Below are 18,609 nucleotides of genomic sequence, written 5' to 3'. Positions count from 1 at the left end.
GAATGCATGCATATGATATCTCTACGCTTCTAGTTCTCCATTGAAGGGATTTGCCCAAATGTTCCTCAATGTCTCCTTTATTCAGTGAGTGGTGATCATTTATAACCAGATCTGCATCACTCACCAGCTCTCACTGGGCACACTACATCAAATTTGCAATATTAATAAATAACAATACATACAATATGTAGTATTACAACTAATTTAAACAAATTAAACATTTTAATGTAGAATACATTTTTGATCAAATGTATTTCATCAGCAGATACACAAATTTGGAGAAAATTCAGTGTTAACTCCTACCACTTCTTTTCACTTTAATAGCACATCCTTACAAGCTGATGAATTACCCCATAGCAGTAGTTGCGAACTTTCCCTTTCAGGAACCATTTTGCAGATCAAGGAAGGGACTGTTTCATTTTAATAACAAAATCAGTTTTTCATAACAGATTCCATTACTTTGGCTAGCACTGAAATGACTTGAGTTTGACCTTGGACTTAACACTAAACATGGGCATCTATTTTTGTGAACTGCTACTGTCCATGCCAGTTTCAAGAAATCTAGACACACTCCTGTGGATAAGCAACTGTTTATTACAGTGACTGATGGCGGAGCTACTTCAGTGCTAATTTTTTTAAGGATAGTACAGGACTTCCTGTAAATATTGACACTGCCTGAAGCTTTGTACTTTTCCACTATTTTCACTGCGTCATTAGATTCCATTTTCTTACAGTTTTCTATTTTGCAGTATGCTATATTTATTAAGGTTGCAAAAGGTTCCACACACTGATCTTGTATTTCAGCCATAGAGTTTTCTATAAGTTTAATAAAGTAGTCATTAAAATAATCAGGACTGCAAGCATTTAAGGAGGTTGGATTTTTCCCTGGGGTCACTCTCTAGTTTCCCAGTTACTTTGCATGGATTATGGGGATCTCTCATGAATATATCATTGTTCTTCTTCTTTGCTTCCTCTATGCCATTTCTGTGAAGCTTTTAGCCTTTAAGTAATTATGGTAGTCATGTGTTTGGTTTCAAAAATCTGTGGCTGCTTTGGAATGGTTATTCAAGATTAGAAAGCTTCTAAGGTTAGCTTGTTCAGATATGTGCATGTCTTTTATTTGATAATTTTTTCTTTCTTTTAATTTACCAGTAAGATATTTCCTAAGGTATCTGTGGGAACATCTAATCAAACTTGCTGCTTAAGTGTCTGGAACAGGCAATATAATGCACTACTAGGTACCATTTGTGTAGTTTTCTGTTGTCAGTCAGTATCAGACAGTGCAGTGAGAGTTGGCAAAATTTTCATTATATCACCATGTTGTCATAATGCAACATGTGTTGCAATAAACTTATTTAGAAGCTCATGATCAAGACTGGAGGTCATGCGGCGTTTGAGGTCATCTGTCTCTTGGCACAGGAGTGGCTTCACACGGGAGTGAGATGGTGATGGGGTCAAGCTGAGAGGGATCTGTGGTTGGAGACAACACAGAATGACTTGGATGTCAGGCTAAGGAAGTAGATGTAATGATGATAAGGAGAGACCCTGGGTTTGATTTATTGGTCTACTTTTTATTGCTACTTCAAGTGTTTACAGTGAACATGCTAAGGAGCACAGACACTAGTTTATAACTTCGCTAAGTGTAAAACATACATAGATGAGGCTTACTGGATTCTTCAGTCAATTAACAGAGCAAATGCTCTAATCAAACCATTAGGTTCAAGTACTTGTTACAGTGAAAGTGTCTACAGACATAGATTCATGTAGACATTTATAAAATGGAAACTAATAACCCTAGTTGAGAGATACACACAGGCAAGCTTTACAAGACTCTCTTAGCATACAAGCTTAATGGACTATAATGCTGAATTACTTAGTGTCTGCTGTAGGCTTTTGTCCATCCAAGCCTACTACCTTCAACTGTGCTCTGCCAGCTGGTAGCGGAGGCACCTACTCACAATCCTTTATGAACCCTCCAAAGTTAAAAATTGCATGGTTTCAAACTGTGTGTGAATGTGGAGGTCCTGCAAAATGAGTTTTGTCATCCTGTCCCTTGAAGACAATTCAGTGGTTGGGCACAGCATGACTTAACCAGTCGCATACTGAGTTATGCCAGTGAGGTGGCGAACCATTTTGCTCTCAAATAATGTTTTGTGGCTCAGCTTTTTCCAACTGAGGAAAGAACTATAGTTCCAGTGCATCAAAATAAGACACACCAGTTCGAGTTACTTCACTGTAAGTGAAGCACCCTTAAACTTTCTGCAAGGATATTGCACAAAAAACACTTAATCTAGGGGAGTCTCATTGCTGTTGTACTGTCTTGTGGGGATTTACTGACCTCCAGATGTGCAGATTATTTGTGTTCACATTTCTATATAGGTGAAATGTCGGTTCATCACTGAAGACGACATGATCCAGAGAATCTTCATTGTCACAGGGCAACATGTCGTTTACAAAGTTGGCACAGAAACCATAGTTTGTAGGCTTTAGAGCTTGTAACAACTGTAAATGATAAGGATGTAGTTGTAAATGTCTCCTTAAAAGTCCCCACACAGATGTCACTGTAAATGTTAATTCAATGGCTAACCTATAGTGATACATTCCACTCCATGAATGAAAGGTATCACATCCTTAAATACATGGTGTTTGAAAAAGAACTCCCTGGTTTTAAGCCTAAATTTAATGGGGAAATTAATGAAAAATTACATCAATGAGTACATATCATGAAAGAGAATTCCTTCAAGTTTTATTTAATGTTAGTAGACTTTAATGTGGGTTTCATTTGTTGCCCTGCACATGTCAAGACAATATTCCTTCTCGCCACGTATTCACCAACATTTCAGATGTAACTGTCTCAACTGCCGTGACGACTCTTTCCCGTAAATGATTGATGTCTCTGACCTTTTCACTGTACACAATATTTTTTTATGTGGCCCAAAAAGTCTGGGCTTTGTGGTGGCCAAGGTATTGCCTATCCATCTTCCTGGAAAGCGAGTGTCAAGAGCGGCACAGACATGGTTACTGTAATGAGGTGGGGTGCTGTCTTGTTGGAAAAACACAAGCCCCTTTTCTGCCTCAATATCATCCATTTGGAGAAAGACATACTCTGTCAACATGTCCCAGTAAATGTCCCCATTTATTGTTTTTTCTACAAAAACGAAAGTACCAATCACATGATCTTCCATCAAACCACACCAGACATTAACTTCCAAGCAGCATTTAAACAAAATCCACCATATATGTTAATAGGGTTGCTTGATAGTCTGATTTCCACAGTTTCCTTAATAACACTATCCCAATAGCTGGACGTGCAAGCCAGAATCTCCATCTTGTTGTATTTCATAGGATGACCAGTGTCAAGGCAATGTTCTGCAATAGTGGATTTGCTCGGCTGTTGTAAGCGTGTGTGATGCTTATGTTCAGTGCACCAGTCTTCCACAGTCCTCATTGTCTGACCAATATATGACATGCCACAACTGCTGATGGTGCAACTCACGTTTCATCTGCCCCTCACTATAACCATTCTGATGAAAGGTGACTTCAAGATGTGCTAGCTCAGCTGCCAAACTTTCAGGTTCTGAGATAATGTGGGCCCTGTGAACCAAGATCCTGTGGTGGATTGAGGAAATCACAATGGCAATCTGAGACTAACAATGAGCTCTTCAGTGACTGAAAAGACATCTCTCTATGTCAATCTTAAAAATTTTCGTACCACTGCATGCAAGGGCCATTATCTAATTAAACATTGCAGTAAAGAAGGATGGGAATGATAAAGCTCCTCTATGAGAACATACAGTTCATCCCCTCAGGCGTGGGCCAGACTATGTGGGTTACTGACCTCCAAAAGCCACCAACTATTTCTACCCTTCAGCTTCATAGTGGCATTTTCACTAAGTCATCTGTCTTCTCAGAACAGATTTTGATCTAATTTGTGGTGGCCCACTGATCATACCCCTCTTCAGGTATTTAAGCAAAGGACAGAGGACACTTTCCCAATCTATACTGTACACTAATCAGAGCCATATAACAAACCACTTACAGAATGAGAACTGTCATGGGCCCTCAACTCATGCCAAGATGCAACCCCAAGCCCTGACTTGATACATTATCAAACAATCATCTTCTGAATTCAAATAAGAAAAATTATCTTCTCATGGTTTTCAATTATGTCTGATTTTGATGTGAATTCCCCTGACAGAAGCGGAACAGTATTTTTATCCCATTGCTTTAGTCTGGAAAGGACCAACTTCTATTGATAGCTACCAGCCAATCAGTCTTACTTGTGTGCCATTTAAACTACTCAAGACAACGGTGGGCATTTGATTGAGCTGACTCCTCAAATCCTCCCAACCTTCCAGTGTTGTGTTCAGAAGGGTCATCCACAACCAACCACTTGATCAGATTAGAAATGATAATATGAAGCACCACCATCTTATTACAATTTTCTTTGACTTACATAAAGTATACGGCAGTGCCTTGTGCCATCATATTTTCATCACTCCTCATGGCCTGGTCTTTCATGGTGCCTTACTGACATTTATCTAAAATGTATTATCCCACCAATCTCTCAGAGTAAAATTGGTACACACTTCAGTTTTCCACACTTGCAGTAGAATGGTATTCATCACGGCTCTGTCTTCAGTGTCACCTTTTCCTTATGGCCATCAATAGACTTGTGGACTCTATGGGGGGGGGGGGGGGAAATAAAAAATAGAAAAGGCCTTAACCTTGACCTATGACCATAGCTCTCACTTCTCCCCAGCCAAGATATAGGTCATGCCACTTTGCACTCTCGCCATGATCCATTCAGAAACAGAGCTTGTCCTAGGAACCCAATGTCTTGAAGTAGTTGTACAATCCTGCTTTCTGAGCCTACCCTTTGATCTTATACTGACAAGGGTACTCACAATCATCATCTCAAATTAAGCTGCATTTGGAAACTAAATGCTCTTTGATTGGTTGGTCATTTGGGGGACGGGGACCAAACAGCGAGGTCATTGGTCCCATCTGATTAGGGAAGGATGGGGAAGGAAGTCAGCTATGCTCTTTCAAAGGAACCACCCTGACATTTTCCCAAAGTGATTTAGGAAACCACTCAAAACCAAACTCAGGATGGCCAGACGTAGGCCTGAACCATGGTTCTCCCGAATGCGAGTCCAGTTCGCTAACCATGTGCCACCTCGCTCTATATGCTCTCTGATTTCTTGGTCATACCTCTTGGTGTGCAGATTGATCCAATCTGTTACATTTCTATAGGGTTATAATTATGTCACAGCTGGACTATGGATGCCAAGTATATGGTGTAGCAGCACCATCAGCATTTCAATTGCTAAATCCAGATCACCATTGTGGGGTAAGGCTTTCCACAAGGGCTTCCTCAACCAGCCCAGCACACAATATTTTAGTGAAGTCTCTGATCCTACCTTTATGCCAACTTCTACTCAACTGTGCCTCCATTTCCTGTGAGTTCCAAATGACACCAACTTTGATTCCATTCCTTCCCCATGAGTTTTGACCGTCTGATGCTAGATCTAGAGTGGGACACCAAATTGGAATTGGACTGGAATCTTCTGTGAGATCCTTATCTTGCCCCACTTAACTGTATCAATTGCGTATCTTCACCTATCCCTTTCTGGTGGGGACCTAGAACAGGTGAGTCTATATCTATCCTGTGGCCTTAAAACTTCTGTATCCTCCCATTGTCCATCAAGTCATCTTTTTGTATGTTATCAGTGAGTGTTGTGGTGCCAAAATACTGTATGCCAATGGCTCTAAGGGTATTGGAGAGATGGGATATGTTTTCATGTATTGCTCTACATGGCAGAACTTCAGATTATTAATCAATGCTATCCTCACTGCCGGATAGTGTCTGTTATCCATGATCTTTTACATAGTCTCAGACACACTGGTCTCTCAGATGACTTGCTCTGGATCCTGAACCATATGGAGATCCCGTGGAATGAGATGGGTAATTACCTAGCCGGGGAAGTGACTTCACCACTGACTGGTAACGAGAATACAAAGCCCTGACCATGAACCATCTGTGGCAGGCAGTCATTGCAGCTGGAACAGGAGATACTGAGCTACTCCTTTAATGAGCCGCATGTCATCAAGGAGACCACTGTCATCTGTCGTTCCACCTTCTATTCACAATTTTCAGTTTCATTGCTTTTTGTGTACTGAGATCCCCTCCCTCCCTGACCCCAACCCCAACAAATACCCCACCCCACCCCACTTTTCCACCCCACCTGTGGAGTGCTCCCTTACAACAGTGCTCTGATGAATGCATGATCTTAAAGCTTAAGGACTCATTATCATTGATAGTGGCAGACGATGAAAGAATAATTCGACAGGTTTTATACTTTCTCTGAGAGCTAGTTAGGTATTTAGTAACTTGTTCCACAGATTGTTGGAATGATTCTTTTATTGAAATGGTGTGGAATGAGTCAGTTTACAGGATATATGTAAATGATCAGTGTTAACATTAATGAACTCAATAGCAGTTTAGCCCCACTCATGCAACTACACTTAAAAACAAGGTAATGATTTTAAGTTAGATTTAAACTTTGCTTTGCTAGCTGCCATACATTTTCTGTTATTGAGAAAATGATCAAAATTTTTTATTGCTGCATATTGCGCTCCTTTCTGAGCCACTGGCAGCTTTAATAATGGGAAATAAAGGTCATTTTTCCCTCTAGGATTGTAGGGGCATGGACATCACTTGCTTTTTCAAATTGTGATGGATTATTTAAGACAAATTTCATTAGAAAATATACATATTGTGACAGTGCAGTTAAAATGCCTAACTCCTTGAAAAGGTACCTAAGTGACACCCATGGGTGAATACCACATATTAATCATACTGATTGCTTTTGTCCGATCAGTACTTTCTTTGTGAGTGATGAGTTACATCAGAAAATACTGCCATAAGATGTGTAAAATATGTCAGGACATTGATTCATTTGTTCCAAGATTAGCAAATGAGCAAAAGAAGCTGAACTTAATTGTTTGAGAAGCTCAGTAATATGCTTCTTGTTCAAGTTTTTGCTAATATGTACACCCAAAAATTTGAAGCGCTCTACTCTATTTACTGACTGCTGCTCACATCCTTTTAGGGCTTTTTGTGAATGTGTGACAGCTGCTGTCACAGTTTGGCCCCTTAACCACCATATAACCATATAATCAACCAACCTCAATTCTAAACCATCTCCTAAACTAATAATTCTTTTCCATTGTCCTCTGATAATGAAGTAAAAAATCAAACTTGAACTCCAACCAGGCTTATGTATGTCACAGTAGTGTCCTTTTTCCACCACCACCATTCCTTTATTTAATAGCACAGATAATTCACTGTTCAATTAGTGATCGAAAGTTTTGGGTTGACCTCTAGTTGGTTGTGATTCATTACTGGCACACAGTGCTTTTGGTGTGCAAATTCCAGTACATCAACTTTAATTGAATATGATGGGATATCAAATGGTTTTCTAGTTGATCTGCTCTCTGCCTTAGGTGACAGTTAGATAAATCTAGTATAGTGTGTAGGTTTTAACTTTCTGTGTTGTCTAACCTTCTATGAGAAGTGTTAGGTATTGGGTTCAGATTGAGGGTTTCAATCTGTGTAGGGAGTGCCACAGTTTGTTACTGCCTCCATCCTCGCACCCCCACCACCACCCCCACCACCCCATTATAACTTACCATCACCACTACTTTTATCATACCATAGATATGTACCAATTTTAATAATAATAATAATAATGCTATTATTATTATTATTATTATTATTATTATTATTATTATTATTATTATTATTATTATTATTTAGCTTTCCTCAGTACAGAGGCTTCTCTCCAACATAATAATTTACTTGGAAATGACAATACAAACAATAAACGTTCTTAAACTATATTTCCAAAATATTCCTCCAGGTGTTTCGATCTTGTGTGTCCTCTTCCTCTGCGCCCATTCTCCTCATTGTGTGCTGTACATTTTGGAGCCAGGTGGTCATTGGTCATCCTCTTCTTCTTCTCCCCTCCGGTTCCCACTCCAGTATCAATTTTGGTATTCTGGTTTTCTCCATTCATCGTACATGCCCGTACCACTGTAATTTCTTCCTATCAATAACGTCATATATTCTTTCTTTTATTTCCATTCTCCTTATTATTTCGGTGTTCCTTACCTTTTCTTTCCTGGAGATTCTTGCCGATCTTCTCCAGAAGTCCATCTCTAGAGCTTGTAATTTATTATTATTATTATTATTATTATTATTACAGGATCAATTAACCCAAGCATCAATTAATAGCAGCATTTTCTGTATTCCTTTTACTGTCTACTAAGTCTCTCAATTATGGCATCCTCCTTGTTTCTGTTGCATTGCTCCATATTTTATTGATACGGCCAAGAATTTCATGGTCTGCCACATTTATCTCTGCCAGGAGGTCTCCATTCAAAGATTTTCTATGGCCACCAATCTGGTGTTCTCAAAAGATGTGCAGAAGACTTTAATGCTTTTTTTTCAATCCTATGTATCACTGTTTCATTAGCACTCATTCTATCTATTACTTCATCATTAGGTTATTCTCAATTCTGAATATAATGACACTCCTTCATAAAGAGTTCACTCCCACAGCTGCTAGTCTTATGTTGAGGTCAACACTTAAAATCCATAGCTCTGAACAGATTCCAGCAGTAACCTATTTACTCTTTTCTTTTTTGTTGTTGTTAGAAATAATAATAAAATTTTATACTCGATATGAAAGGTCTGTTTTGGAACAATCGAAATTTTGCAGCAGTGGTGCATTGGACTGAAATGCTGCTGGCATCCTTGCACATGCCTGTGTTTAATGTGTAACTGCTGGAAGTTTCGTCATTGTATGTGTGCCAGTTATTGTCCAGTGCTATGTTGAGTAGAACATTGTGTCGCATAGTTTGCAAATGTCAAGATGACAGAGTTAGAGGAGCAACATGTCTGCATTAAATTTTGTGTGAAACTCAAGAAAATCTTTAAGAAACATATCAAATGGTGTGGTAAGCCTGTGGTGATAAGTGCTTAAGCTGTACTCGGTGTTACAAATGGTTCATATGGTTTAAAATGGTTGGCCGGAAGTTAAAGATGACCCTCATTCAGGACACCTTGCAACATCTACTGATGACGTTCATGTCAGCAAAATCAACAAAATTGTGTGTTCCAATTGGAGATTGACTGTTCAAGAGACTGAAGAAGAATATAACATTTCAGTTGGATCATGTCATGAAATCCTGACATAGCATCTTGGAATGCATCATGTTGCCACCAAGTTCATCCACAGGCTCACGAATCAGGATCAAAAAGACATTTGTTTTGCAATCTGTGAAGAGCTTTTGGACCATGCCAATGAGAACAACATTCCATAAGGAATTATAACTGGTGATGAGATTTGTGTCTGCATTTATGATGTTGAGATCAAGTTTCAATCTTCAAAATTTGTCAGGAAAAGTTCTCCATGACTGAAAAAAGCTCTTCATGTCAGGGCTAATGTCAAATCCATGCTTATAGTTTTCTTTGTCTTTGAAGGATTAGTTCATCATGAATTCATACCTCAGGGACAAACTGGTAATCGATGGTAGTTTCAGGAAGTGTTGTGACACCTGTGAGAAAATATAAGAAGCATTCTTTTTTAAACATAATTTGGAATTTCTAGATGTTTGACTTGCTGAGACTCTTGCTTTTCATGCTACTTTAATCTCTGAAAATTGACTGTGAAATAGTACAAGTACAAACACTTTTATTATTATTATTATTATTATTATCTTATTTTATTTTATTTTTTAATTATTATTATTTTTTGTCGAGGCACTCCATCCCACCTCCCTGCCCCCACAATTGGATTATTAGTTAGGAGATATTAATGTGTGTTCAAGATAACTTACCCTTATTGTATGAAACATTCTCAGACTTCTTGAACCATTGTTGTTCTTTGAGAACACATATTTCAGATGATTAATTTCAGAATTCAAATGGGCCTCCCAGAAAGAATGGCTTTGGTTGATATGGTACAAAGTCAGCATTCTCCAAGAAAAGGAACCATGAAAATGTTTAACATTCGTGTTGATGAACCACCTATTGTATTCCTTTCTTTTTGCAGTGCTACATCCAGAAAAGTAGGCAGAGTCCTGGGAAGATGAGGTCTAAGACCTATTTTCTGACCTCCTAAAAAGATAAAGGAGTTGATGTTCCATGCTAAGGGGAGTCTCAGCCTCAGGTTCTGTGGGTCTTGTAATATCCCTTGTGAGTGGGAAGCAGTAACATCACTCAGTCCACCTGTACCTTTTCTACCTGAGATGCAGAATATGCCATCAACGGCATTTAAAAATTGAGAACTGGAGAAATCTGCAGTTGCTTAACACAGCCTTACAATCAAACACAATATATTGCTTGACAAAAGTCTTGTTGCAGGCTCCTACATAAGGGGATTCTGTGATTAAAGATCTCTAGAAATAAGACTGTAGGAGAAGAACTCCAACTGTGACAGTGGATATAATCGTAGGTGCGCATGGAAGTGAGGTCTCAATGCAGGGAAGAGGCAGAGATATTTGTCGCAATGTTTATGCTACTAGTAGAGTGGTGGTGCCACCAGCTCAGATGTTGACACCATTTGTGACAGTATTAAGTAATTACTGACCAATCATAATCTATCTGTGAGCTGTATAAGGTCACCACAGAAAATCAGTTTCTCCTGATGATGAGAATGGAAGTAAGTGTCAGAAGCTCAAAGTTTCACCTTGAACTGAGCTGGCAAGAAGTCCAAGTATGTTTCATGCAACAGTGTCATCATAGACTAGTTCATTCTCCTTACTTACTCAAGTATGATTATGAAAGAGATCATTCGGCCATAATATCCAACTGCATTATCATTTTGCCCTGTCTTTGTAGGCAAATTTTTACTCTTCCATGTAATAGTAAGAATATGTTAGATTTTTTTATATTTGTGTGCTTGTGTGTCTTAATATGAGAGCCTAAATAGGTTTTTAACTAATATTTTTGGCAATATAGGTATTTCTATTGTAATTATCAAACTACATTAATCTCTTGAAAGTATTTGTACGAATACTAACAATGTCACTATTGGGTTTCCTAAACAAGCCAATAAGCTGTTTTCCATACTTTGAGCTTATAAAATAATTTATTTCCAGTTACATTCCTTGTTATCTGACAGTATAATTTTCTGGAAAACACTGCAAAAATCTAATTATTCAGAGTCAGTTTCAGGGCCAGTCTCAAAGAGTTTCACTAAAGGATACGTTTTTGGAAGATGTTCTAAGCACCAGTACAAAATCTTTTATTGAAAGAGTTTCCAGGAGTCACATCAATAAAAGTAAGTTTCTTTTTGATCTAGTACAAGAGTGCTGAGAGGTTGCTTTGTGATAATAATATGAAGAAAAGGAATATACTATCAACAATTACAATAAGAAATAAGACTCATATTATGTTAAAGACAAAAAGTATATGGGTACAAAGAGATATGCTTAATGCTTCAATGTCATAGCACCTACATAAGATGGCAAATACAATACTGGCCATTAAAACTGCTACACCAAGAAGAAATGCAGATGATAAACGGGTATTCATTGGACAAATATATAATACTAGAACTGACATGTGATTACATTTTCATGCAATTTGGGTGCATAGATCCTGAGAAATCAGTACCCAGAACAACCACCTCTGGCCATAATAACGACCTTTATACGTCTGGGCATTGAGTCAAACAGAGCTTGGATGGCGTGTACAGGTACAGCTGCCCGTGCAGCTTCAACACGATGCCACAGTTCATCAAGAGTAGTGACTGGCGTATTGTGACAAGCCAGTTGCTCAGCCACCATTTACCAGAGGTTTTCAATTGGTGAGAGATCTATAGAATGTTTGGATAGGGCAGCAGTCGAACATTTTCTGTATCCAGAAAGGCCCGTACAGAACCTGAAACTTGCGGTCGTGCATTATCCTGCTGAAATGTAGGGTTTCGTAGGGATCAAATGAAGGGTAGAGCCACGGGTCATAACACATCTGACATGTAATGTCCACTGTTCTAAGTGCTGTCAATGCGAACAAGAGGTAACCATGACATGAAACCAATGGCACCCCATACCATCACGCCAGTATGGCAATGATGAATACACGCTTCCAATGTGTATTCACCATGATGTTGCCAAACACAGATGCGACCATCATGATGCTGTAAACAGAACCTGGATTCATCCGAAAAAATAACGTTTTGACACTCGTGCACCCAGGTTCAACGTTGAGTACACCATCATAGGCACTCCTGTGTGTGATGCAGTGTCAAGGGTAACTGCAGCCATGGTCCCCTAGCTGATAGTCCATGCTGCTGCAAACATCGTTGAACTGTTTGTGCGGATGGTTCTACTCTTGCAAACGTCCCCATCTGTTGACTCAGGGATTGAGACATGGCTGCATGATCCATTACAGCCATGCGGATAAGATGCCTGTCATCTTGACTGCTAGTGATACGAGGCCATTGGGATCCAGCACAGCGTTCCATATTACCCTCCTGAACCCACCGATTTCATATTCTGCTAACAGTTATTGGATCTTGACCAATGCGAGCAGCAATGTCACGATACAATAAACATCAATTGTGATAGGCTGCAGTCCGACCTTTATCAAAGTCAGAAATGTGATGGTATGCATTTCTCCTCCTTACACAAGGCATTACAATAATATTTCACCAGGCAATGCCAGTCAACTGCTGTTTGTGTATGAGAAATCAGTTGGAAACTTTCCTCATGTCAGCACGTTGTAGGTGTCGCCACCGGCACCAACCTAGTGTGAATGTTCTGAAAAGCTAATCATTCCCATATCACAGCATCTTCTTCCTGTCGGTTAAATTTTGCATCTGTAGCACTCCGTGGTGTAACAATTTTAATGACCAGTAGTGTACTTTTTACGCAGATGGCCGCAAGAACTTTTTTTTTCATAACTGATCTTACCTTAAGATATGTTTTGCCACTATTGTATCTAAGCAGGAACAAATGTAGGTTAAGGGAGTGCAGTTGTGAAACCACAAAAACCAAAAAAACTGTGGTATATTTTACTACATGTCTTCTCTTTCTTTCTCTCTTGTCTCTTGTTTGTGCTCCAAAGGTGCATTAAAAATATATTGTATTTCTTCAGCATTTGTTCAATTTGCCCAGGCATCGCATGGAACTAAGTGAAGGCACTATCAGCTTCTCGTGGTTTGTCTTGAAGGTAACAAGCGAAGAATACTGGGCACAAGCAATTTATATGTTCAAAGAAAGTATTCATGACTTGAAAGTCTCTTCAGGTTTGCTGCCGGACCCTAAAATCAACTTGACTCGATATTTCAGCGATCCACCTGATTGCCATCTTCGGGAAAATGCTGCTTCTGCTGATGAGTCCCGATGGGAACTGACGCCAGGTTGCAAATCATCATCCTATATAGGCCACCATTCAGTATATGGTGCATGCGCCGCCCATCACGGTTTCTGCCTTCCAAGACAGGGAGGTGGTACCGCCCTTAGTGAAACACTGCTGGCAATGATATATTGCACTCAAGGCTACAATGAAGAACATTCAGTTTTGATGTGGGATAATACACATCTTGCTAAGAGGAAACCCATTGTCTCTGTTGATTAAATTATCAGCCAACCTAATTTCAACCACCTCTTTATGGACACTGTTCAAAAAACTGGAAATGTTGGCAACTACCACAGTTTCATCAAATTTCATACTTTGATCCTCATTTAGGCAGTGTTCTGCTACTGCCTATTTTTCCAGCTGTTGTAGCCTCTTATGACGGCGATGTTCCACACACCTGTCATCCACTGTGCGAATCGAACAGCCAATGTAAGGTTTCCCACATTGACATGGAATTTTGTACACACCGTGTTTCCTAAGCCCCAAATCATCTTTCACAGAGCCGAGCAGAGTCCTAATCGTAGAAGGTGGACGGAACACACTCTTAATGTTAAAATTCCTTAAAATTCGTCCAATCTTAAATGATAAGCCTCCAGCATTAGGTAGAAAGGCCACAGATCCATGTTCCTCTTCATACATCTCTGGAGATGGTCCAGACTCCATAGCACGACGAATCTGCTTCTCGGTGTATCCATTTTCCTAAAAAACAGCCATCAAATGCTCAAGTTTTAACATTAAGAATGTGTTCCATCCACCTTCTAAGATTAGGGTTCTGCTCGACTCTTTGAAAGATGATTTCAGGCTTAGGAAAGTCGGTGTGTACAAAATTCCATGTCAATGTGGGAAAGCTTACATTGGCCGTTCGCTTTGCACAGTGCATGACAGGTGTGTGGAACATTGCCTAAATGAGGGATAAAGTATGAAATTTGATGAAACTGTGGTAGTTGCCAACATTTCCAGTTTTTTGAACAGTGTCCATAAAGAGGTGGTTGAAATTAGGTTGGCTGATAATTTAATCAACAGAGACAATGGGTTTCCTCTTAGTAAGATGTGGAATCCTGTATTATCTCGCATCAAAACTGAACGTTCTTCAGTGCAGCCTCGAGTGCGATATATCGTTGGCAGCAGTGTTTCACTAAGGGTGGCACCACCTCCCTGTCTTGGAAGGCAGAAACCACGATGGGTGGCGCATGTGCCGTGTACTGAAAGGTGGCCTATATAGATTGTTGATTTGCAACCTGGCGTCAGTTCTCAGTGGGACTCATCAGCAGAAGCAGCATTTTCCTGAAGATAGCGACCAGTTGGATCACTGAAGTATCGAGTCAAGTTGATTTTAGGATCCGGCAGCAAACCCGAAGAGACTTTCAAGACTTATTATGCCAGGAAAGCCTACGTAATCACAAAGTATTCATGACCCAAAAAAGTGTGCAACATTGCAAAAGAAATACTCATGCTTCTAAATGCAGACCCAATCCTAGATAAGGTAGGGGAAGACATCAGTTAATTGGTAGGATACAGCGAAGATGCAATTAGTCTACAAAGGAGATTGGAAAAACTGCTAGAAGGCATCTCAAGGAAGCTAAGTATTGGATCCAGAGAAATGTGAAAACATGTGAGGCAAGAATGACACTATAATTTGAATAGAATCAAGACATGAAAGGGAAGCAGCAGTTGAGAAGGGTGTGAGACACTTTGTAATCTATCCCTGATGTTATTCAGTCTATACAAGGAGCAGCCTGTGAAGGAAACCAAGGAGTAATTTGCAAAGAGCAGAATGTTCATTAGTGTGGAGTTTCAATCAAAAAATCAAAACTGATAGTTGCAGTGTATGAGGTACATCCAGAAAGTATTACTCTCTGTGGCAGTGCTACAATTGCAGTTTGTTCCCTGAACATTAGTTGCTTTGAGTTAATAAGGAGAAAGAGATGACACCACGTTGAGTTACCTGTGTGTTGTTCATGGAGTATAGTGCTTTTTTTGGAATTTCAAAGTTGATCAGAAATCTGACTACTAGTGAGATTATATTTGTAATTCATTTTCTGAATGTGAAGAGCACTAAACCAGTCAGAATTATTTGACAGATTTATGAGGTTTATGGCAAAAACAAGATGAGTGATTTAATGGTAAGGAGATGGTCAGACAGTTCAATGAGGGACACTATCAGATGCCTCATGATGAATGAAGTGGGGCCCGTGTTTGGGTAATGAAGAAGAAGTTGAAAACTTGTAATGAAAATCCATAAGTTTAGAATATCTGATGTTTCTAAGAATTTTCTGGAAATCTGAAGATCACATCTCCATGAAATTGTTTCTAAAACTGAATTTTCAGGAACTGTTTGCTTGTTGGGTGCTAAAAATTACAGGCCAACACAAAAAGACACTGTATGGCCATTACACATTTTGACACATTACGACAAATATGGAGGTAAATATATAAATATAGTGTTCATGATTGTGACTTGAGTCACTTATAAAACTTGTCAATCAAAACAACAATCAGTGGGATGGAGGAATGCTGTATCACTGGTAAAAGACTAAATCCAAGCAAATTTTGGCATCTTGAAAAGTCATGTGTACAGTCTTTTAAGATAGATATACCATTAGATTGGTGCATTTTTTACCACAGTGAGAAACAAATCAGTGCAAATGTTTACTGTGAGTTAATTACCAACTGTATCGCACAATACAGAATAAGTGCCATGGAAAGGTCACAAATAGCATTGTGCTGATTCATGACAACACACAACCTAACACTGCAATTAAGACACAGTGACTCTTACAGGACTTTGGCCCAACGTACAAACACTTGGGCTATGCTATGACAAGTGTCTACAAACTGGTGGGACCTCTATAGAAAGATAGTTTTAGATTTTTAGTTTTCTTCCAGTAAATGGTTTGCCTGTATATGTACTCATTTTGTTTTTGTCACCAAATAAACTCACTTTCTGGATGAACCTCATATATTAAGTGTCTTAAAAATTTATATTAAATAATAAAATCAGCTGGGACATTTCTGATGCACTGTAATTTTTATAGATGAAGTATCATTGGTTGTAGCCACAATGAAAGATATGGGATAAAAATGTTGCTGAGGTGCATTGAAGAATAAATTATCCTTTGTATCCTTCATTTTTCCTTAATTTTGAAAGGGAAATGTATGATTCATAAAGTTAATGACTAACAATTAAATATTACTATCTGAAATATCATATATTCTGATCATGGGGAAATGCTCTTTTATGGAAATAATAATCACATGATGGTTTTTTAAAATGGTGGGTAGATTTTTTTGTTTTTTATGTTTCATAAATGTTTTTCTTTAATTTTTTGCAGAAAAACTGAAGAAGACACTTTCCCATTGTGTGTCCAATGGTGATAGATCTGCAAATTCAAATGGCTCCCCCTCAGGAGTACCATGTAGTCCAGCTGTATCAATGGACACTGACTTAAAAAATAGTGCCTCATCAACAGTTCAGGTATTGAATGAGAGTTACACAAATACATCTCCATCCTCTGTCACTCTTGGAACCAGAACTTGCTCTGAGGAAGAGAAAAAAGACATTGTCAATTTAATTGGTACAAATGAGTCTAAAGCTTTGCCACAAAAGAGGAAGGAGAAGAGCTACAGCAAAAACAGTGCATATAGTGTTCAAAAGAAAGTTAAGATGTTTCCTGTTTATAGTGACTCTAGCTCACAAAATGTAATTAAAAGTGGTTGTAGCCAGGAACTAAATAGTACTACAATTGTAAGTACCACTACAATCAGAGATGAAAAGAAATCAATTGGCACCATTGCTGTACATCAAACAGATGATAAAAATCAACAGACAATAGAGAATCTGAGAGAAAACAGTCTGGATGAGGCCCAAACTTTGATATCTAATAAGTCAAGTAGTAGTAACTATGCAGTGATTTCAGATTTACCTTCTGATGATTTCGAGTGGTCTATGGAAAATTTGGAGTTATTTGGGCTCGCATTGCCAGAAGACAGTAATGTGGACAGTTTGACAGATAAGACTGAGAGCAGTAACACCAGTTTTTCTTGTTTTGACACTTGCCCCTATGGTTGTAGAGATCTCATGTCAAGTGAACACTTGTATCATCTTCATTTAGCTGCCCTGAAACTTAGTCAAAAGCAGGCACATACCTCTGAAATTTTTCAAGAACCCACAAAATGTAAAAATGAGGTGTTGTGCCATATTAAAAGTAATGTTTCAATAGAGTGCAAAGGAAAGAGTAGGAGTCATGGGTATCAACAAAATGAGAATGCACAGGAGAAAAATATTAAAATCCGTTCTGATATCATTGGAAGTAAGTCTACTGATGTAGTGGTTGACAACACAGACTCAAATAACAGTTCAAGTAAAGTAATTTTGAATGGTATCAGAAGAGAGACAATTTTAAAGGACAATATAAAGCTATGTGGTCAGGTAACATGTCAGTTATGTGAAAAATCTGAGCATCATATGCATGGAAAGCCACCTGCCCCAGTACACTGTGTAACAAATCCTGGTAATAAAACTGGTGTACCACTGTCCATAAGCTGTTCGAACATAGCACTTTCTAGTACATCTGTTACTCAAGGACTAAACAACAGTACCATGGCATCACATAAGACAGCCCTGTCAAACAACTCATTTAATATTTCTCTTGCTCCAGCATCAAGTCACTTTTACAAACCAAGTGCTATTTATGGATTTGGCAACTTGACTAATGAAAATTACATTCAACTGGAACCGTTTACAATGCCAAATGGTTCAGTGTGGTTTGGAAAACAGGCACAGCCACTAAACAGACCTTTTGGTACAACAAATGTATCCCCCCATGTGATGAATTCCCCGTGGTATCAACAGTGGGTAAGTACCTACATTTATGACATAAATTATTTGGAGGCCTATTAAATGTATTTGCTTCCTTGCTTATATATTGTTAATAGCATATTAGTTTATTTGTAGCAAAGCTCTCTGAATGTGCCAACACAAACGCTTTGTGTGTACTATTTTTTGTGTACCAACATAAGTGCTTTCCAAGCTCTACTTCTTAAGAATATTTCTTGCCAATTGCATTGCTATATTCTTAGGTTCAAAGCACAAACTATCATCAGCTATAGATTTTTAAAAAAGACTCACTTACTTGTTTATTTTAAGTTTGTTAGAGTGTGCCCTACAAAATGAAAAA

General features: G+C 38.7%; 1 protein-coding gene across 5 annotated transcripts in view; it reads left to right on the top strand.

Moving 5' to 3' along the window:
• LOC126272862 (uncharacterized) overlaps positions 1 to 18,609 on the top strand; it is a 65,289-nt gene that overhangs the window by 35,554 nt on the left and 11,126 nt on the right. For 3 of the 5 annotated variants that reach the window (XM_049976079.1, XM_049976078.1, XM_049976081.1), the window contains exons 3-4: positions 11,240 to 11,351; positions 16,765 to 18,287. In XM_049976079.1, the coding sequence (XP_049832036.1) occupies positions 11,240 to 11,351; positions 16,765 to 18,287 (1,635 nt within the window). Of the gene's footprint in view, positions 1 to 11,233; positions 11,352 to 16,764; positions 18,288 to 18,609 lie in introns of all 5 variants that reach the window. The other 2 variants (XM_049976077.1, XM_049976080.1) reach the window with 2 other exon arrangements.

This window comes from Schistocerca gregaria, chromosome 5 (assembly GCF_023897955.1).
Source record: "Schistocerca gregaria isolate iqSchGreg1 chromosome 5, iqSchGreg1.2, whole genome shotgun sequence".
Classification (NCBI taxonomy): domain Eukaryota; kingdom Metazoa; phylum Arthropoda; class Insecta; order Orthoptera; family Acrididae; genus Schistocerca; species Schistocerca gregaria.
Note: the sequence above shows the minus strand (reverse complement) of the source record. Positions and strands in the feature narration are given on the sequence as shown.